The sequence below is a fragment of the Schistocerca cancellata genome, chromosome 2 (genome assembly GCF_023864275.1).
Source record: "Schistocerca cancellata isolate TAMUIC-IGC-003103 chromosome 2, iqSchCanc2.1, whole genome shotgun sequence".
Taxonomy (NCBI): Eukaryota; Metazoa; Arthropoda; class Insecta; order Orthoptera; family Acrididae; genus Schistocerca; species Schistocerca cancellata.
The window spans coordinates 711987108-712010271 of record NC_064627.1 but is presented as its reverse complement, the minus strand read 5'-3'; the positions used below and the strand labels follow the sequence as shown (position 1 = coordinate 712010271).

The 23164-nt window shown below is 39.9% G+C and overlaps 1 protein-coding gene across 1 annotated transcript in view; it reads right to left on the bottom strand.

The window, feature by feature from the left end:
- The window catches only part of LOC126158058 (Down syndrome cell adhesion molecule-like protein Dscam2), a 222721-nt gene that overhangs the window by 17730 nt on the left and 181827 nt on the right, over window positions 1-23164 (bottom strand). The window contains exons 20-22 of the mRNA XM_049916417.1: window positions 18859-19044; window positions 16799-17092; window positions 16311-16487 (exon numbers count right to left, since the gene is read on the bottom strand). Coding sequence (XP_049772374.1) covers window positions 16311-16487; window positions 16799-17092; window positions 18859-19044 — 657 coding nt within the window. The remainder of the gene's footprint in view (window positions 1-16310; window positions 16488-16798; window positions 17093-18858; window positions 19045-23164) is intronic.

Sequence of the window (23164 nt, the reverse complement as noted above, 5' to 3'; positions counted from 1 at the left end):
CCTGCCAGCTGAAATGGCAATTAGATTATGTACTGAGTGGGCAGTTAAAACAGGTCTTAAATTTTCAACTAAAAATGTGTGTGTGTGTGTGTGTGTGTGTGTCATTGAACACCCATGCTCCGTTTTCTACTTTTGGTATTTTAGACATTAAACAATCAGTGAATTTTCTGTGACTTACTTTTGATGAAAAGGTTAGTCGGCTGCCATGCCTGAAAGATTTGTAAGCAAGGTGCATCACAGCTCAAAATATTTTAAAATGTGTTAGCCCCAGAGCTTGGAGAGCAGACCAAACTTATCAAATCTCTGTATGATCCCAAGTTGACTATGGAGTTATTGAAAATAGTGAATGTTGTTCACCATGATGATACTAGATTGGTCACTGAAGCGTTTGGGACTGGTCCCATTCCCAAACTTTGTTCTGAGGGTGGTGAGGCACCACTCAGCATCAGGCGGCAACTCCTCATTGTGACACAAACATACAAAATGTACTCTTAGCCCCTTTTCACCTACAAACCATTCCATTGTTGGCTTTCCATGCAAATAACTCTGTAACATCTGTTTGCGAGCAGTGATATCTTTCAGAATATATGCAAACGGTTTTCATTTAGAATTGGGTGTAGCACATAATATGTTACCCAAAAGTTGGACTAAAATTCCATCCTCTGAAAATGCACAGCATTCTTTTAGAATTAACTACAGTAAAGAAAGAACCCCCCCCCCCCCCCCCCAAGTCTAATTTTATGTGTATATTTTTATACTACATATGAATAAAAATCAATTGCCACATGTATAAATATCATCACTTTAGAACGGCTTGACCAATTTGGCTTATTCTTTTTGTATTGTGTTCTAATTATCAGCACAAGGTATTTATGAAAAAAATGTTTGGAAAAGCCATGGGGAAATTCAGAAATTTAGATGGTATTTTTGTATGAAAATCTCAGTGAAAGAAATGTGATCGTTTGTTTGACAGAACTGTCGCACATTTTTATAACAAAAAATATGACTTTCAGGTTGACAGTTCTGCTGTTGTATGTTTTCATAACAACAAATTATACACTGAAAATAGATATTTTATGAACATGAATATGACAGAAAGCAATATTTCAGTGTGTTATCGGTGGTGATCATATCTTTGGTGTTTTGCAAAGATTGAACTGATGTCAGTTTATTGTAATTTGCTGCGTTACAAACATTTGATTGATTTTTGTTCATGGTTTATTTCTTTGGGGAAAAAATGCCAGCAGTGAGGCATTGAAATATCTCTCGGCTTATACACAATGCTGACTACAGAATGAGTGTTGAGACAATAAAAGGAAACAGCCTCGTATTGCAGTTAAAACCGGCTGTGCAAACAGTTTTAACATAAAACAGGAAAGTTGTATTTATGACTTATCAGCTTATGATTAGAATACTACCAGAGAATCTGAACCATCCCAAAATAGTAATTTTACCCATTTGCAGATTAGAACCATGCAAAATGTTGTCACTGAAGCTACTGTTCTCACATATCCAACATCGGTGAAGGTCTCTCCCATACCCCATGTACGAATGGTTCCAACCAATTTACCTATTCATTTTAACCAACTTAAATTCCTAATTAAGGTGTCCTTTGCAATATAAATAAACAAAGTTCAATGTCAGAGGGGTGGGGGAGTGTGGTGGACAGAGTGGGGGGAGGAAATGAACATAGAGAGCAGGAGGAAGGAGATGGATAGAAAGGGGGGACAAGGACGGTGACAGAGAGAAGCAGGCCTAGGTGATGCACAGAGAAAAGAAGGAGGAGATGGACAAAGAGAGATGAAGGTTAGGATGGACATTGTACTGTGCGAAAAATTTTTCTTAAGATTTTTTTGTTTCCCATTACATAATAGAGCCAGCTCAACTTAGTCTAGGCAAGAAAATGGATGTTTAAACTTTGTGAAAGTTAGTGTATTTCTTTGACATTATAGTATCTAAAGACCAAGAGAAAAAGCTAACAAAAACCAGCTCGCAGTCAGAGATGCTCTGTCACAAGAGCAAGTGGGTAGCAGCATGAGTAAACAATGTCACAACTACTGCAGCTGGCCACCAGAAACGTTGCCAAAGGCCACAAAGAATGATTTTAACATGTACAAGGGATAATTACTTTTTTAAGATTGTTTGAAAAATGGTCCTTAGTTCGATACTGAGTGTCAGTCTAAACTGTACAGATAGCTTGAAACAATGAGATTCCCTTCATTGTTGAGTAGCCTTTCCCTACCATATCTTCAAGTTTCAACTTCGAAACAACCATTACAGCATTTAGTACTGAGTTGTATATATTCCTGAAGGCACTGCAGCAGATGAGAGGTCATCAGAAAAAGAAGTTTCTTATCTGCTCTGACTGCCTTAATGCACTACAAGTGCTGCAGCTAATGCACACAGAAAATAAAATATTCCAAAACATACATCATTCCCTCCTTCCACTACAATGGAAGGAGAAATATGTATCATTCTTCTGGACACTAGAGCATTTAATAGTTCAAGGAAATAAGCTCACAGACACAGAAATGAAAGGGGTTTGCAGGGAACTCAGTGTGACACAAAATGCTGTTCACTTGCAGGCTGTTATCTCACCATTGTGTCAGAAATCCTTGATGCTGTGGGAGTAGGAGGCAGCTGCCAGTGATGTGCAATAAGCTGTAGTCGTGGAAACCAACTATGTGGGTGTGATGTATATCCCGCAAGTTCACTCAACAGGAATGAAGTCATCCTGTCTCCATCCTGGACACTTTCCATTAATGTGTGGCTTCATCTTGCAGTAGGAGGACAACTGTACTCCCTTGCCACTCAGTCTATCATACTTCTGGCATATGAATCACCATATGCAACATTTTAACTGTGTGTGTTTTACATTTTGACCAGTGGGCAGCACTGAAATTAGAGGGGGACGTGCCCGTTACAATGAGATGAGTGTAGCAAAACTTTTAAAATGCTGTTAATTGCCTGGACTCCAGCTTAAGTTTCTTGGTCGGACTGTTTAGTGTGTTGTAGACCATATGGCTCATCTTCTTTCTGTATCAAATTCTATACACACATCAAAAAAAGTTTTGCATCACCTCGGTTCTGAGAGTTCCGGAACCTGTACAGAAAATTGGAATAGAGATCAACATAAACATCATTTCCATCCTTTATATTGCTCAAGAAAACCACACATTGCATATTGTACCATCATACAGTAAGACCTTCAGAGGTGCTAGTCCAGATTGCTGTACATACCGGTACCTCTAATATGCAGTAGCACGTCCTCATGGATTGATGCATACCTGTATTCATTGTGGCATACTACCCAGAAGTTCAGCAAGGCACTGTTGGTCCAGATTGTCCTACTCCTCAATGACTATTCAGCACAGATCCCTCAGAGTTGTTGGCGGGTCACGTCATCCATAAACAACCCTTTTCAATCTATCCAGGCATGTTTGATAAGGTTCATGTCTGGAGAACATGCTGGTCACTCTAGTCGAGCGATGCCGTTACCCTGAAGGAAGTCATTCACAAGATGTGCACGATGGGGGCACGAATTGTCGTCCATGAAGATAAATGCCTTGCCAATATACTGCCGATATGGTTGCACTATTGGTCGGAGGATGGCATTCATGCATCATACAGCCATTACGGTGCCTTCCATAACCATCAGTGCCATATGGTGGCTCCACATAATGCCACCCCAAAACAGCAGGGAACCTCTACCTTGCTGGACTCGCTGGACAGTGTGTCTAAGGCATTCTGCCTGACTGGGCTGCCTCCAAACAATTCTCCAACAATTGTCTGGTTGAAGGCATATGCGACACTCATCGGTGAAGAGAATGTGATGCCAATTCTTAGTGGTCCATTTGGCATGTTGTTGGGCCCATCTGCACTGCGCTGCATGGTGTCGTGGTTGCAAAGATGGACCTAGCCGTGGATGTCAGGACTGAAATTGCGCATCATACAGTCTATTTTGTACTGTTTGAGTCGTAACATGACATCCTGTGGCTGCACAAAAAGCATTATTCAACATGGTGGCATTGCTATCAGGGTTTCTCCGAGCCATAATCCATAGGTAGCGGTCATCAACTTCTGTAGTAGCCCTTGGGCTGCCTGAGCGAGGCATGTCATTGACAGTTCCTGTCTCTCTGTATTTCCTCCATGTCCAAACAATATCGCTTTTGTTCTCTCGGAGATGCCTGGACACTTCCCTTCCTGGCACAGAGTAACAATTTGGATGTGAACAAAACACAGTATTGACCATCTAGGCATGGTTGAACTGCAGACAACACGAGCCGTGTACCTCCTTCCTGGTGGCCGGTGGAATGACTGGAACTGGTTGGCTGTCAGACACCCTCTGTCTAATAGATGCTGCTCATGCATGGTTGTTTACATCTTTGGGCAGGTTTAGAGACATCTCTGAACAGTCGAAGGGCCTGTGTCTGTGGTACAATATCCACAGTCAACGTCTATCTTCAGGAGTTCTGGGAACCGGAGTGATGCAAAAGTTTTTTTGATGTGTGTATTATTGCTATGATATGTCAAATTGATCATTCATTATTTAATGCTGTATGAAAGAATTGTAAATTAAGTGCCTACTGACAATAAAACCATGTTATTATCAAAATTACAATTTTGGCAGCTTATAATAACATATTTACCAGTTTGCAATTAGTGAAAACAAAGTTGTCAAATTGAAAAGAATACTACTGTGACTTCGGTAGTGCTGTTATTTTCATATTAAATTAATGAGTAGATTTTCTAAAAAGATACTGTGTAATGTCAAGGGTAAGTATTGAAATAGGAAACAGTTCAGTAGATGATAATCTTCAACATGGTTCTTCAGGGTTGCCGCAGGTTCTGGAAATCAGGGAATTTCCAACTTGTCAGGGAAATCAGAGAAATACCAGGGAAATTTTGAAAAAAAAAAGGCTGAAAAAATCTCGTTTTTGCCTCAGTAGATGAAATGGTTTGTTTACTGAGGTGTCGTGCATCATTGAGTCTGTGTCACTTTCCTACTCCCTCATTCTTACTGCTTGTCCCTTTCCCATTGTTCTCCTCAGCTTGCAGTCAGCGCTGCCACCACTTCTTGCCACTAGCCTAGCAGTTGCCAATGAGAGGCAGCGAGGTGTGAGGAGCGATTTGTGTGGATCTGATTCTCAGAGATTGTTGATGCAGCAGCCGGAGATGGCTGTTATGTGTGCATGAGTTGTGTCTGAGTTTTACTGTGTAAATGTGTGTGTGCTCTTGTTTTCTGACAAAAGCTATGGCCGAAAATTTAGTTGTGAGAGTGTGATTGTCTTTTCTACATGCCTGTCAGTGGTTCAATGACCATTTTTATGGTGAGTTGCTATCTATCCTCATTCATAGTGATTCTCAGAGTATTTTTGCAAGTTATCTGTTGCATGGATTGATCACCACGGTCTCATTTCATCAACATGGTGTCTGTGATATGTGAATAGCTGGTCACATGAATGGACTTCCACAATGGCCCAAAAACTCAGGGCATTTCTGCAGGTATCTCTAAAGGATCGGGCCTGCCGATCTGAAGCCCCTCGTTACCCACTAATGTGCAAGCCCTGCCCATCGGATCTACCGTAGTCTCACTGATCTCCTGCAGGTCGGGTCTGTTTGTGTGTGGTACAATGCAGCAGATTTTCCTTGTTTATCCAAGGACCCAGGACTGCAGTGCTCCTCGGCAGGACAATGTATTTCAGAAATTGTGTCTGTCTCACCACAAGTACGTTGCAAGGTGAGGCATTTTATAGACATTTTAATTATTCTAGTACATTTTGGCACTTTGAAAGTAAGGAAGAAGAAACTTGTGCCAGTCGCTGGTGCTTTGTACACTATGTACTCAAATATTTCTTGAAGGAAAAATCACATAATACCAGTGAAATAATAGGTGTTAGACACAGTAATAACTGACAGTAGTGAACATAACTTAAAACCAACATTTTATTGTCAGTCACCTATATTGTTGGTTTACACAACTCTTCCCTGCCTTATACACTTCTTTTGAGAGATCTATTTTTTTCCTGAGGTTATTTCTGAAATCAGTTAAAGTATTTTAAATCTGTCTTGTGACAGATATATACTTTTGCATACAGATGCATACTTTTCTCACCAAATGTGTTTCGCTTTATTGGGGGTGGGGACCCACATTGGTGGTCTTAATGAAACATGTACACCATTTGGCTTGCTTTCTCCACCTAAAAACAGGTCATTACCAAAGATGTTGATGCTAGTACTTTGGATTTTTGCTCACATTAAGAAACACCATCTACTTGCGAGTTGTATTTAGTTATTTCCTCATTTGGCACTATTGATTCTTTTACCATAGCTGTGAAGATAGATTGTCAACATAATTCTTCTTTAGCCTTGAGATCTCAAAATTCGTCAGGGAAAAATGCTAAAACTTGTCTGGAAACCACGGAAATATCAGGGGAATTTCACTTGTGGATACTTGTTGCAATCCTGTTCTTAGAATATTTAGATATTAAGTATCGTAATTCTGGCACTGAAGCCTCTGAAAATGGTAGTAATTAATATGATTAAGCACTTCAGTGGCAACTTGCATTTTAAAAAGTAAGTATTAAAAAATTAATACGGTATTTTACAAATTTTTGACAGAAATTCAAAATACATTAAAATGTGTGTCAAACATTTTACTTTTTGTTGTAGAACATACTGTTATACTTAAGTTTTCATGAATATGTAATTTTTCATTATAACATTATTAATGAACCAGAATCACACTGTGTTTTTCATCATAAATTTCTATGTTTGTATATAAATGCTGTGCAACGCCAGCAGGTTGTGGTGTGTCTTCCATGTCTTTGATTAGAATTGATGATTGTGAAAAATTATGAATGGATTTTCTGCATCTAGAAAGAATAAATAAAATATATAGAAATATTTGTCTTGTGACAGCCAGAGCGAGAGCACCAGCAGCAGCGAGTACTGTTTGTATAAAGCGTTTTTGTACTTATTTGCTGCGCTTAGCTTTTAAATAGTTTTTCTGGGAAAACCTAGCGTAGTTTTCACGTCTCGTATTTCAGTGAGTGTTTCTTGATTATCAGAGTAGCTCATCAGAAGATTATCTTGGGAATTTGTCACCGTATAGGGTAGGGTAAACATAGTCATGTGTAGGGACTGTGGTTGTTGTGAGCGGACGCAAGGAGAATTGGCCACTCTTCGGGGGCAGGTGGAGGCTTTGTCTGTTAGGCTCATCGAGCTCGAGGCACAGGCGTCGGCTCGTAGTGGCGTTCGGGCAACTGTGGTGAGACCTATGCCTACTTCGGTGGCCTTGGAATCACATGGAACCCCTGATGTCGCTGCGTCTTCCGGCAGTGAGCATCTTACCGGTCAGCCATCACTCCAGGGTGAATGGCGGACAGTGGTGGGCTCGCGCATGCCTGGCCGAAAGGCGAAGGTGAGATCTGGCCGCGTGGCAGCTGCCTTACCCCTTTCCAACAGGTACGGGGTGCTTCCTAGTGGTGATGGCATCGTTTCCGAGCCACCACAGGATGCCTCGCCTGTTGGGCCAGTGGCCGATTCTCCGGCAAGGTCCCGACAGTCACAGAGGGTGGGCCTATTAGTTATAGGGAGCTCCAACGTTAGGCGGGTTATGGAGCCCCTCAGGAAAATAGCGGGTAGGTCGGGGAAGAATGCCAGTGTGCACTCGGTGTGCTTTCCGGGGGGTCTCGTCCGTAATGTGGAAGAGGCCCTTCCGGCAGCTATTGAACGCACTGGGTGTGACCGGCTGCAGATAGTAGCACATGTCGGAACGAATGACGCCTGCCGCTTGGGTTCTGAGGCCATCCTTGGTTCCTTCCGGCGGCTGGCTGATTTGGTGAAGACAACCAGCATCGCACGCGGAGTGCAAGCTGAGCTTAATATCTGCAGCATAGTGCCCAGAGTCGATTGCGGTCCTCTGGTTTGGAGCCGTGTGGAGGGTCTAAACCAGAGGCTCAGACGACTCTGCGACTATAATGGTTGCAAATTCATCGACCTCCGTTATTGGGTGGAGAACTGTAGGGCCCCCCTAGACAGGTCAGGCGTGCACTACACACCGGAAGCAGCTACTAGGGTAGCAGAGTACATGTGGCGTGCACACGGGGTTTTTTTAGGTTAGAGGGACCCCCCCTTGGGCGAAACGATAAAATACCTGACGGCTTACCAGAGAGGACATTATCATTGTTGATAAAGAACGTCCGTCCTCAGAGACCAAAAACAGGAAAAGTTAACGTAATATTGGTAAACTGCAGGAGTATCCAGGGCAAGGTTCCTGAATTAGTATCTCTTATTGAAGGAAATAGTGCGCATATAGTATTAGGAACGGAAAGTTGGTTAAAACCGGAAGTGAACAGTAAATCCTAGACACAGAATGGAATATATACCGCAAGGATAGGATAAACGCCAATGGTGGAGGAGTATTTATAGCAGTAAAGAATTCAATAATATCCAGTGAAGTTATTAGCGAATGCGAATGTGAAATAATCTGGGTTAAGCTAAGTATCAAAGGTGGGTCAGATATGATAGTCGGATGCTTCTATAGACCACCTGCATCAGCAACCGTAGTAGTTGAGCGCCTCAGAGAGAACCTGCAGAACGTCATGAAGAAGTTTCGTGATCATACTATTGTAATAGGGGGTGACTTCAATCTACCAGGTATAGAATGGGATAGTCACACAATCAGAACTGGAGCCATTATCCTGACTGCCTTGTCCGAGAATTACTTCGAGCAGATAGTTAGAGAACCAACTCGTGAAGCTAACGTTTTAGACCTCATAGCAACAAATAGACCGGAACTTTTCGACTCCGTGAATGTAGAAGAGGGTATCAGTGATCATAAGTCAGTGGTTGCATCAATGACTACAAGTGTAATAAGAAATGCCAAGAAAGGAAGGAAAATATATTTGCTTAACAAGAGTGATAGGGCACAAATCGCAGAATATCTGAGTGACCACCATCAAACGTTCATTTCTGAGGAAGAGGATGTGGAACAAAAATGGAAAAAATTCAGAAACATCGTCCAGTACGCCTTAGATAAGTTCGTACCGACTAAGGTCCAAAGCGAGGGGAAAGATCCACCGTGGTATAACAATCATGTACGAAAGGTACTACGGAAACAAAGAAAGCTTCATCATAGGTTTAAGAGTAGTCGAATCATAGCTGATAAGGAAAAGCTGAACGAAGCGAAAAAGAGCGTAAAGAGAGCAATGAGAGAAGCATTCAACGAATTCGAACATAAAACATTGGCAAACAATCTAAACAAGAACCCTAAAAAGTTTTGGTCATATGTAAAATCGGTAAGCAGATCTAAATCCCCTATTCAGTCACTCGTTGACCACGATGGCACCGAAACAGAGGACGACCGAAGAAAGGCAGAAATACTGAATTCAGTGTTCCGAAACTGTTTCACTGCGGAAAATCGTAACACGGTCCCTGACTTCAGCCGTCGCACAGACACCAAAATGGAAAATATTGAAATAAACGATATCGGAATTGAAAAACAACTGCTATCACTTAGTAGCGGAAAAGCATCTGGACCAGACGAGATACCCTTAAGATTCTACAGTGATTATGCTAAAGAACTTGCCCCCTTTCTATCAGCAATTTATCGTAGATCGCTGGAAGAACGTAAAGTACCTAGCGACTGGAAGAAAGCGCAGGTCGTTCCCATTTTCAAGAAGGGTCATAAATCAGATGCGAATAATTATAGGCCTATTTCGCTTACGTCAATCTGTTGTAGAATAATGGAACATGTTTTGTGTTCTCGTATTATGACGTTCTTAGATAATACAAATCTCCTTCATCATAACCAACATGGATTCCGCAAACAGAGATCATGTGAAACTCAGCTCGCCCTATTTGCCCAAGAAATTCACAGTGCCGTAGACACTGGCGAGCAGATTGATGCCGTATTCCTGGACTTCAGGAAGGCATTTGATACGGTTCCGCACTTACGTTTAGTGAAAAAAAATACGAGCTTACGGAATATCGGACCAGGTTTGTGATTGGATTCAGGATTTCCTAGAAGAAAGAACACAACATGTCATTCTTAACGGTTCAATAATAATGGAATAATGGAACATGTTTTGTGTTCTCGTATTATGACGTTCTTAGATAATACAAATCTCCTTCATCATAACCAACATGGATTCCGCAAACAGAGATCATGTGAAACTCAGCTCGCCCTATTTGCCCAAGAAATTCACAGTGCCGTAGACACTGGCGAGCAGATTGATGCCGTATTCCTGGACTTCAGGAAGGCATTTGATACGGTTCCGCACTTACGTTTAGTGAAAAAAAATACGAGCTTACGGAATATCGGACCAGGTTTGTGATTGGATTCAGGATTTCCTAGAAGAAAGAACACAACATGTCATTCTTAACGGTTCAAAATCTGCAGATGTAGAGGTAATTTCGGGAGTACCGCAAGGAAGCGTGATAGGACCTTTATTGTTTACAATATACATAAATGACTTAGTTGACAACATCGGTAGCTCCGTGAGGCTATTTGCAGATGACACGGTTGTCTACAAGAAAGTAGCAACATCAGAAGACTCGTACGTACTCCAGGAAGACCTGCAGAGGATTAATGCATGGTGCGACAGCTGGCAGCTTTCCCTAAACGTAGATAAATGTAATATAATGCGCATACATAGGGGCAGAAATCCATTCCAGTACGATTATGCCATAGGTGGTAAATCATTGGAAGCAGTAACGACCGTAAAATACTTAGGAGTTACTATCCGGAGCGATCTGAAGTGGAATGATCACATAAAACAAATAGTGGGAAAAGCAGGCGCCAGGTTGAGATTCATAGGAAGAATTCTAAGAAAATGTGACTCATCGACGAAAGAAGTAGCTTACAAAATGCTTGTTCATCCGATTCTTGAGTATTGCTCATCAGTATGGGACCCTTACCAGGTTGGATTAATAGAAGAGATAGACATGATCCAGCGAAAAGCAGCGCGATTCGTCATGGGGACATTTAGTCAGCGCGAGAGCGTTACGGAGATGTTGAACAAGCTCCAGTGGCGGACACTTCAAGAAAGGTGTTACGCAATACGGAGAGGTTTATTATCGAAATTATGAGAGAGCACATTCCGGGAAGAGATGGGCAACATATTACTACCGCCCACATATATCTCGCGTAATGATCACAACGAAAAGATCCGAGAAATTAGAGCAAATACGGAGACTTACAAGCAGTCGTTCTTCCCACGCACAATTCGTGAATGGAACAGGGAAGGGGGGATCAGATAGTGGTACAATAAGTACCCTCCACCACACACCGTAAGGTGGCTCGCGGAGTATAGATGTAGATGTAGATGTATTGTCATGGTGTTGTTTTATGATAGAAAATCATGAGCGTGCTACTTCCATGTGGATGATAAATACAAAGGTTATTTTTGTTCTAAAGACATCCCGTTAACTAATAGTATGTTGTGATATGTCTTGGTTGATTAATATTTTTGAAAAAAAAAAAAAAGAGACAACTCACTGAGGAAACAATCAAGTAGTAATGTTAGGGTGCCAACACACACTTAGAAACTTCAGAAAAATATTTTATTTTTATTCTACCATAGGTTTCATTAGTCATGTGAACCACATTCATCTCATCAGTTTTTAGTGAGAGCAAAAGACCTTGATTCCACTTGCCCAAACAATCATAATCATCATCATTAGGTCAGACAGAGATTTAGGAACCAGGTTTTAAATTGTAAGACATTTCCAGGGGCAGATGTGGACTCTGACCACAATCTATTGGTTATGAACTGCAGATTAAAACTGAAGAAACTGCAAAAAGGTGAGAATCTAAGAAGATGGGACGTGGATAAACTGACTAAACCAGAGGTTGTACAGAGTTTCAGGGAGAGCACAAGAGAACAATTGACAAGGATTGGGGAAAGAAATACAGTAGAAGAAGAATGGGTACCTTTGAGGGATGAAGTAGTGAAGGCAGCAGAGGATCGAGTAGGTAAAACGACGAGGGCTAGTAGAAATCCTTGGGTGACAGAAGAAATATTGAATTTAATTGACGAAAGGAGAAAATATAAAAATGCAGTAAATGAAGGAGGCAAAAAGGAATACAAACGTCTCAAAAATGAGATCGACAGGAATTACAAAATGGCTAAGCAGGCATGGCTAGAGGACAAATGTAAGGATGTAGAGGCTTATCTCACTAGGGGTAAGATAGATACTGCCTACAGGAAAAGTAAAGAGACCTTTAGAGAAAAGAGAACCACTTGTATGAATATCAAGAGCTCAGATGGAAACCCATTTCTAAGCAAAGAAGGGAAAGCAGAAAGATGAAAGGATTATATAGAGGGTCTATACAAGGGCGATGTACTTGAGGGCAATGTTATAGAAATGGAAGAGGATGTAGATGAAGATGAAATGGGAGATATCATACTGCGTAAAGCGTTTGATAGAGCACTGAAAGACCTAAGTCGAAACAAGGCGCCGGGAGTAGACAACATTCCATTAGAACTACTGACAGCCTTGGGAGAGCCAGTCCTGACAAAACTCTACCATCTGGTGAGCAAAATGTATGAGACAGGCGAAATACCCTCAGACTTCAAGAAGAATATAATAATTCCAATTCCAAAGAAAGCAGGTGTTGACAGATGTGAAAATTACCGAACTATCAGTTTAGTAAGTCACGGCTGCAAAATACTAACGCAAATTCTTTACAGACGAATGGAAAAACTGGTAGAAGCCGACTTCAGGGAAGATCAGTTTGGATTCCGTAGAAATATGGGAACACGTGAGGCAATACTGACCCTATGACTTATTTTAGAAGCTAGATTAAGAAAAGGCAAACCTACGTTTCTAGCATTTGTAGACTTAGAAAAAGCTTTTGACAATGTTGACTGGAATACTTTCTTTCAAATTCTGAAGGTGGCAGGTGTAAAATACAGGGAGCAAAAGGCTATTTACAATTTGTACAGAAACCAGATGGCAGTTGTAAGAGTCGAGGGACATGAAAGGGTAGCAGTAGTTGGGAAGGGAGTGAGACAGGGTTGCAGCCTCTCCCCGATGTTGTTTAATCTGTATATTGAGCAAGCAGTAAAAGAAACAAAAGAAAAATTCGGAGTAGGTATTAAAATCCATGGAGAAGAAATAAAAACTTTGAGGTTCGCCGATGACATTGTAATTCTGTCAGAGACAGCAAAGGACTTGGAAGAGCAGTTGAATGGAATGGACAGTGTCTTGAAAGGAGGATATAAGATGAACATCAACAAAAGCAAAACGAGGATAATGGAATGTAGTCGAACTAAGTCAGGTGCTGCTGAGGGAATTAGATTGGGAAATGAGACAATTAAAGTAGTAAAGGAGTTTTGCTATTTGGGGAGCAAAATAACTGATGATGGTCGAAGTAGAGAGGATATAAAATATAGACTGGCAATGGCAAGGAAAGCGTTTCTGAAGAGAAATTTGTTAACATCGAGTATAGACTTAAGTGTCAGGAAGTCTTTTCTGAAAGTATTTGTATGGAGTGTAGCCATGTATGGAAGTGAAACATGGATGATAAATAGTTTGGACAAGAAGAGAATAGAAGTTTTTGAAATGTGGTGCTACAGAAGAATGCTGAAGATTAGATGGGTAGATCACATAACTAATGAGGTGGTATTGAATAGAATTGGCGAGAAGAAGAGTTTGTGGCACAACTTGACAAGAAGAAGGGACCGGTTGGTAGGACATGTTCTGAGGCATCAAGGATTACAAATTTAGCATTGGAGGGCAGCGTGGAGGGTAAAAATCATAGAGGGAGACCAAGAGATGAATACATTAAGCAGATTCAGAAGGATGTAGGCTGCAGTATGTACCGGGAGATGAAGAAGCTTGCACAGAATAGAGTAGCATGAAGAACTGCATTAAACCAGTCTCAGGACTGAAGACCACAACAACAACAACAAACAATAAGGTCAATGACACCTATCCGTTGCAAAGTCCAAGAATACATTATAAGTTTCACCTCAGTGCCATGTACTGAATAAAACTTGTGTTTTTAATGATTCCTGAAACAATAATCTTGTGAAACCCAGCTTAATTCGAATATTCGTGAAAGATTAAAACCTTTTTCCAGACTGCGGCGTGAACTTGAATTTTAGTCTCAATTATACAGTTTTAATTTGTCAGAAATGGGTAGTACAACAGCACGATTTTCATTTCAGTAATCACCTCATTCCTGTATGTTCACAGATTTTTACAGCTGCAGTCTCCACAACATTCTTCTGAATTGGTGAACCCTTTATAGTGAAAAACAATGATCCAAATGTTTGGCCACTGCTGCAAGTGGCCTTCATTAAGTAATGTAACACAACCAAATCCATGCAACTTTAATCTAATGCCTTTATTTTATTTGTAAATCCCTTATGTTTCCTAAGTCTTGCCTTTCTCATTTCCTTCTCTAAATGCTATTTTCCTTTCATTGAATATCCTAGACCACTGCACAGGCTATCAGATTCTTACAGTGAAATACTCAAATCAGTTCAGATACAAACTGTGGTGTCCCCGCCAGACACCACACTTGCTAGGTGGTAGCCTTTAAATCGGCCGCAGTCCGCTAGTATACGACGGACCCATGTGTCGCCATTGTCAGCGATTGCAGACCGAGCGCCGCCACACGGCAGGTCTAGAGAGACTTCCTAGCACTCGCCCCAGTTGTACAGCCGACTTTGCTATAGATGGTTCTCTGACAAATTACGCTCTCATTTGCCGAGACGATAGTTAGCATAGCCTTCAGCTACGTCATTTGCTACGACCTAGCAAGGCGCCTTTATCAATTGCTATTTATCTTGTGATGCATGTACCGTCAGACCAGTGTTCACCAATTATGAGTTAAAGTTAAGTATTCCAGATGTTATGTACTTATATTTACTAGACTCAATTCCCTTAACTGTTCCAGACCTCACGCCAGCCTGCGTGAGCTTAACGCTTGCTTTTTGGCTACCGGTCATAGTGGCTTGGCTGTCTTGCCAAGTCACAACACAAACAATGCAAAAGCATTGGTTAAGTGTGAGTGGCATAGCATGATTTGGTTTATCAATAGCTGCAGAATTCAGTGTTCTGAATTAAAGTGACAGCTAGACCAAGCTATTGGGTGTTCTAAGCTAATACTGAAGGTCACAAATGGTGATAATTAGGCTAGCAGCTGTTGTTATTATAATCCCTCTGTTGTTATATAGGCCTTCTTGACCGTATTCAGAATGGGCAATAAGCTCTGGGGCCACGAAACATGAAATCAGTGGAGCATATTATTACTTTTATGACTTGTGTGTAATTTATGCTTTATCTCTGTTATTTTCAAGAGAACTGCAAAGTTTTTGTGATCCAGGTCTATAATATTCATGAATACTAATTAAGCTCTACGCTATGTGTAGATTTCTCAATAGTATTCACGCTGCACTTAGGGCAAGAGGGCATACAAGCACCTTCATGTCCTTAGAGTATTCATCAAACTATTCTGACACAATTAAGGAGCAATGGGTTCTGCATTATCTTGCTAAAGGAGCAGATCACCTGCTGGATGCTGAGAACAAATGAATGGATGCACATGATTATACAGTAGGTTCCTGTACCATTTGCAGGTGAAGGATGATGAGAGACCTCTATGGGGCCACGTGAACACAGTATAAATGTCCCCCACATGAGAATATCGCAACCATCTGCCTAAAAAGATACTTCATAGTGAGCAGAATGCATTTCCTTGTTTGATTAGTGACATATTTGTGCCCTTGCATTGGAATGTCATATGAATGAGGAGACTTTCTACTTTACTTAAGGCAGCCAGTTGTTGTGTTCGTAATCTCAGTGTCCTAGGGGGAAGGGGGAGAAGGTTGAAGATGCTTCTTTAGCCTGCAGTGCTAAAGTAGATATGGATAATACGGCTAATCACTAGTTGCTGCTCTCAAGGTTTGAACTGACAAGTGGCACGTATCTCTGTTGTTAACATTTGTGAAACTGAATGCATCTCAAATGATCAACCTATTGTTGCCCCTCATCAAAGTAGCCACTGTTCATTCCTTACATGATTTTAGAATTGGAGTGTCCCATCTGCCAAGCAAGTGTGATCCGGCCATGATATCATCCATATTGGCCATCCATTGCTTGACTTACATACCAATTGCTACATCATGGTCATCACAGTCACATGTTTTAGCAAACTGTTCAATTCGCCGATACAAGAAGAGCATTCTTGGACACTTCTGGTATCTTTAATTCAATAGGTCATAATCATTTACAGCAAAAATTAAGCTGAACATAAATATTCTTTTTTACAAGAGATGATGTGTCTGTCTTACCTCCATACTTGTTGGCTAAATACGTTTCATGCTTCTTCTTCATGTACAAGAAAAATCCCAGACTGGAAACTCCTACAATAATTAGGCTGGCAACTGTTGTTATTATAATCCCTATGTTGCTGTATATGCCTTCTTGACCATATTCGGAATGGACAATAAGCTCTGGGGCCACGAAACCTGAAATTAGTGGAGCAACGTAATTAGTGTTATGACTGTTTTGTGTAAGTCATGCACTTTGAATATGTGCATTACTAGGCAGCTCTACTGTTTTCCCACAGATTAAATTCTACTTGTGAGGTGTGCTGGGCTTTTTGTCTTAAATGCTTGTAATTTTAAGTTGAAATATTTTTCATGCACATAAATTTTCTTTTCAGTTGATAATGACTTCAGCACATGAACCACATTTTTGTTGGTAGATATATTTGGTAATTATAGCAATTTACATATGTAGATCTACGCCTGTGATATTATTCTACACAAGATCTTACCTCCTGAATGTGTGAGTGTCACGAAATCATATGTGGAAACAGTAGAGCCAGCACTGTTGTGTGCTGTCATACGAAGAGTATACCAAGTTTCAGGGTTTAGATCAAGTACAAAATATTCTCTTTGTTCAGCTTTTAGGTTATTTGATACAAGTGTCCAATCAGTTCCATGTTTCAATCTGTACTCCACAACAAAAGATGTTATGGGACAGCCACCATCCCTCCATGAAGTAATATTCAAAGCAATTGATGTTGAATTCACATGTATAAGATCAAAGTTACTGGGAGCAACTGGTGCTGTAAAAGAAATGAATCAGTTTTCATTAATTTCACAAATTTATACAGAGGAATCATTTCTTTTTGTGTGTGTTGTTGACAACCAAGCAATAAAAGTAGCAGTAACATTTTTTTACACTGTATTGCCCATGTAGTATTCACTGCATATACATGAAATTGCATTATCAATATGTTTCAAGGTGTCACAAAAGGAAATCCATTTTGAAACTGATCTGAGGAAAATGTTTGGTCCTTTAACATGATCCAAATGTTTTCACAGAATAAAACTACATGCCATAGAGGCACTCAAATAAGAACATCTCATACTCAGAACATGTCATACTCAGAATGATAAACTTGGGTACTGTAAAACACTTCTGATCTTTCAAGTTCTGCAGTGATTTTCCTGCTAACCTGTTTTATGACACACCACTGTCTCGAAAGGTAAATGAAATGTTGGTATGTAACAAAAGGCAACTTTTATGTGTGACCATTACTATTATACATTTATTCAGTGTTTATGCAAAGTCATTGTGGGTCATTTACTGCTCACATATTTAGCTAAAAATGGGTTACATTAAGCAAGCAAAGATTTTCAGTACTTTGCTGACATGTCATCATGACCAAAAAATTACTATTTTCTGTGATTTAATGATTTTCTTATTTGTTTACTTGTTGTATCCTTCAAGTGTCCTTAATGTATATTCTGTTACCTAGAGGGTCTACCTATGTGAATCTAGTAAAGTCTGTACATGACTGATTATTTGTAGTCACTGTACTATCTACCATCATGAAGAATAACTGCCGAAGTGCATAACATCTCTTTTCTTTGGCTATTCATGATGCTTTAACATAAAAATGTTTAATATACATGTAGGCTTCCACAGCCATTGTCACAGTCAGTAATTTTTTTTTTTTGGGTTTGTGACTGAATTGTCAATATATAAAATTGCCAACGTTTTATTGACAGTAAAAATGTTAATTGAATATCAGTGTCTGTGGTCTCATTCTGATATTACCTGTCCAGCTGCTCCACAGTTTAATTCAGAAAAATGGTTTTCATTTTATCACCTTTGTTTTTGGCACACAATGTTTTGGTTTAATATTAAGATTCTTTTGCTCTAATTTACATCACCAGTCTTGGTGAGAAACTAGATTCAAAACAACAGGATATATTTAAGTAGACTAAACTTAACAGGCTGTTTCACACTCATTAACAGGCTATCTAGCTCAAATACCCATTTTAATATTATTTCATTATGTAACTAACTGAAGAACAATAACTTTGAAACAAGTATTTAAGTGTAGTTTTAGTATGACCTTTTGCCTCTGTTGGGAGTGTTGCTACAGGGCATAAACCAAAGCTTACAAATTCTTGATTCTTATGACAATCAAAATTAAAGTCCCCACCTAAAATGACTTTACAATTATTTTAGAAAAGTCTTGTTCAAAAATCCCCATGGTGCATAATGGAGCTTAAAACATTTGCTGTCTATGACTTTTAGACTGTTAAGAGTACCAACCTTTATGTTTACTAGTGTGAGATACTTTGTTTGTTAAGATCTAGGATCTGGGACATGGCATTCCATTTTGGACACATCAAACTTCCATGCTTTTGGAGATGAAGTCAGATTCAAAAGAAGATCAACAGGTTGAAACCATATTATGCTTTAATTAATTTCGTGGACACATTGTAAGAAATGGGTGTTTGCCTGAAGTGGGTAGCTATTCTTCTTAAAAAAAACACTCATATTCAATAATCAGAGTAGTTTGAGAAGATGACATACCAGCTCCTTGAGTGTGTAGAGACACAATTGGCGTTGGAGAACTTTTCCCTAGTTGATTGAATGCCTGTAGATAGAGCTGGTGTCTAGTTCCACACTGTAGACCTCTGACAGTATAGCTTGTTTCATGTGCTGGTATACTGATCTGCTCCCATTCTCCAAATTCTCTCTTGAAGTGAAGATAATAACCTGAAAACTATCACTGCTATAAAAGCTAAAATCATTTCTTCAGTCTTAGAATTAAAGAAACTTTATTGTCACATTTTCCATTCTTTTACATTAAATGGCCTTTTCCTTTACAAACAATGCATATCTGAAATGGTAAATAAAATTAACTATACCAAATTTAAAATTTTCTGCATAATGCAAAATTCCTAAGTTTGACATGTACAAAGAAAATGCCTTAAAAATTTCATGTGTAAGTGAGAATACCAGACACAAACAAACAGGAAACTCCATGTCAAACATGTGAACATACACTCTCTCCCCTCCCTCCCCATCGAGCGAGATGGCGCAGTGCTAAGACCCTGGACTCGCATTCGGGAGGATGACGGTTCAATCCCGCGTCTGCCCATCCTGATTTAGGTTTTCTGTGATTTCCCTTAATCGCTCCAGGTAAATGCCGGGATTGTACCTTTCAAAGGGCACGGCCGACTTCCTTCCCCGTCCTTCCCTAATCCGATGAGACCGAAGACCTTGCTGTCTAGTCTCCTTCCCCAAACAACCCAACCCAACCCCTCTCCCCCCCCCCCCAACTCTCTCTCTCTCTCTCTCTCTCTCTCTCTCTCTCTCTCTCTCTCTCTCTCTCTCTCCCCTCCCCCTCCCCCTTTCAAGAATTTTTGTACTTCCGTTGCGTTGTTTATCATAGCCATTTGGTAAATTTTTAGTGCAACAGTTCATTAAGTGAGGTTATTATTTACTTAACAATATTTCTAACTTCCTTCACTTTAAAAGTGATAGGTAGCAGAACAAAGATACGCATTTCTAAATAAAAATAAAGCACGCAAAACAAGAGAAAGACAACCACTCAGCTATAGCGCATTTGTGTGGAGCACAGCAACAACAGGAAACAGCATTTTTGAGCACTAGCTATTTTTCTGGCACGGGGTTGTGGTTTTGGGTGACTATGGGGTTGTGTTTGTCAATGTGTGTACTATTGCTGGAAAAAGAGCTAGTGCTCGAAAGATAGTGTAAATGATCTTAGCGGTGTTACGGCACTCCATGCATCTGTCTGCTATAGTTGACTGGTTGTGTTATTGTTATAAAACTGGAGTATGCTTTCTGGTTAGCTGCTTTTATATGCAAGAACAAGAGGGATGCTTATTATTATTTAAAATTTTAAACAGTTTGAAATAAATAGACTTTAAGAAATGGTTAAATACATCCCACATATATGTTGTTATGGTCTTCAGTCCAGAGACTGATTTGATGCAGCTCTCCATGCTACACTATCTTGTGCAGGCCTCTTTCTCTCCGAATAACTACTGCAACCTACATCCTCCTGAATCTGCTTAGTGTATTCATCTCTTGGTCTCCCTCTACGATTTTTAACCTCCACACTTCCCTCCAATACTAAATTGGTAATCCCTTGATGCCTCAGAACATGTCCTACCAACTGATCCCTTCTTCTAGTCAAGTTGTGCCACAAACTCCTCTTCTCCCCAATTCTATTCAGAACCTCCTCATTAGTTATGTGATCTATCCATCTAATCTACAGCATTCTTCTGTAACACCACATTTTGAAAGCTTCTATTCTCTTCTTGTCTAAACTAGTTATCGGTCATGTTTCACTTCCATACATGGCTACACTCCATACAAATACTTTCAGAAAAGACTTCCTGACAATTGAATCTGTACCCGATGTTAACAAATTTCTCTCTTTCAGAAACACTTCCCTTGCCATAGCCAGTATACATTTTATGTTCTCTCTGCTTCAACCATCATCAGTTATTTTGATCCGCAAATAGCAAAACTCATTTACTACTTTGAGTGTCTCATTTCCTAATATAATTCCCTCATCATCAACTGATTTAATTCAACTACATTCCATTTATCCTCATTTTGCTTTTGTTGATATTTATCTTATATCCTCCTTCAAGACACTATCCATTCCGTTCAGCTGCTCTTCCAGGTCCTTTGCTGTCTCTGACAGAATTACAATATCATTGGCAAACTGCAAAGTTTTTATTTCTTTTCCATGGATTTTAATTCCTACTCCAAATTTTTCTTTTGTTTCCTTTACTGCTTGCTCAATATACAGATTGAATAACATCGGGGGTAGGCTACAACCCTGTCTCACTCCCTTCTCAATCACTGCTTCCCTTTCATGGCCCTCGATTCTTATAACTGCCTTCTGGTTTCTGTACAAATTGTTAATAGCCTTTTGTTGCCTGTAGTTTACACTGACCACCTTCACAATTTGAAAGAGAATATTCCAGTCAACATTGTCAAAAGCTTTTTCTAAGTCTACAAAAGCTAGAAACATTGGGTTTATCTTTCCTTAACCTATCTTCTAAGATAAGTCATAGGGTCAGTATTGCCTCATGTGTTCCAACATTTCTATGGAATCCAAACTGATCTTCCTGAGGTCAGCTTCTACCAGTTTTTCCATTCATTTGTAAACAATTCATGTCAGTTTTTTGCAGCCCTATCTAACTAAACTTATAGTTCGGTAATTTTCACACCTGTCAACACACGCTTTCTTTGGCATTCGAATTATTATATTCTTCTTGAAGTGTGAAGGTATTCCACCTGTCTCATTCATCTTGCTCACCAAATGGAAGAGTTTTGTCATGGCTGGCTCTCCCAAAGCTATCAGTAGTTCTAATGAAATGTTGTCCACTCCTGGGGCCTTGCTTTGATTTAGGTCTTCCAGTACTATATCAAATTCTTCTCGCACTATCATATCTTCCATTTCATCTTTGTCTACACCCTCTTCCATTTCCATAATATTGCCCTCAAGTACATCACCCTGGTATAGACTCTCTGTATACTCCTTCCACCTTTCTGCTTTCCCTTCTTTGCTTTGGGCTAGTTTTCCATCCAAACTCTTGATATTCATACAGGTGGTTCTCTTTTCTCCAAAGGTCTCTTCAATTTTCCTGTAGCCGGTATCTATCTTATCCATAGTGATACAAGCTTTTACATCCTTACATTTGTCTCTATCCATTGCAGCTTAGCCATTTTGCACTTCCTGTTGATCTCATTTTTTAGACGTTTGCATTCCTTTTCACCTGCTTCATTTACTGCATTTTTATAGTTTTTTCTTTCATCAATTAAATTCAACATCTCTACCATTTTCTGAGGACTTCTACTAGCCCTTTTCTTTTTACCTACTTGATCCTCTGCTGCCTTCTCTATTTCATCTCTCAAAGCTACCCATTCTTCTTCTACTGTATTTCTTTCCCCTGTTCTTGTCAACTGTTCTGTAATACTCTCTCTGAAACTCTCTACAACCTCTGTTTCTTTCAGTTTATCCAGGCCCCATCTCTTTAAATGCCCATATTTTTGAAATTTCTTCTGTTTTAATCTACAGTTCATAACCAATAAATTGTGGTTGGAGTCCACATCTGCCCCTGGAAATGTCCCAACCCACATATGCTAGAAAATCAACAGAAAATAATTCTGCAATATGATAATGAGCTGATAGTTCTGTACGTGATTCTCAAGAAGTTAGAAAGAACCTGTGGAACATGTGCTGGTGCAGATGGACTTGTGGTTTTATTTTCAACTGTTTTCTTTCTTGATATAAGAGGTGACCATAGGGAAAATACAATAAAGATAATATGAAATGTGGTTCACATTCCAGAATTTTGCCATGCCGACTTATGTCTGATTAGACAACAGTCACATGTGCATGAGGTGTGTGTGTGTGTGTGTGTGTGTGTGTGTATGTGTGTGTGTGTGTGTGTGTGTGTGTGTTTGAGGTGTGTGTGTGTGTGTGTGTGTGTGTGTGTGTGTGTGTGTGTGTGTGTGTGTGTGCGTGTGTGTGTGTGTGTGTGTGTGTGTGTGTGTTTTCTCCTGTCTTTTCTTAAGAACATTTTGCCCAAAAGCTCAGTGTGTAACTGACTTTTCATTATGTCTGTCTGCAACTCAACGTATCATCTTTACGGTGAGTAGCAATCTATCCATTTCAGAGCTGTGTTGATATGCAACCTGGACTTCCAATTGTTTGGTTGTGTATCTTCTGTTATCTGGCTCTGCCAACCATGGTACCTTTTCTTATACCATGTAACTGTAGCTGTACCACAACTGTTTACTGTGTAACAGTTAGGAAATGGGTTTGTTCTAATAGAAAAATCTATATTAT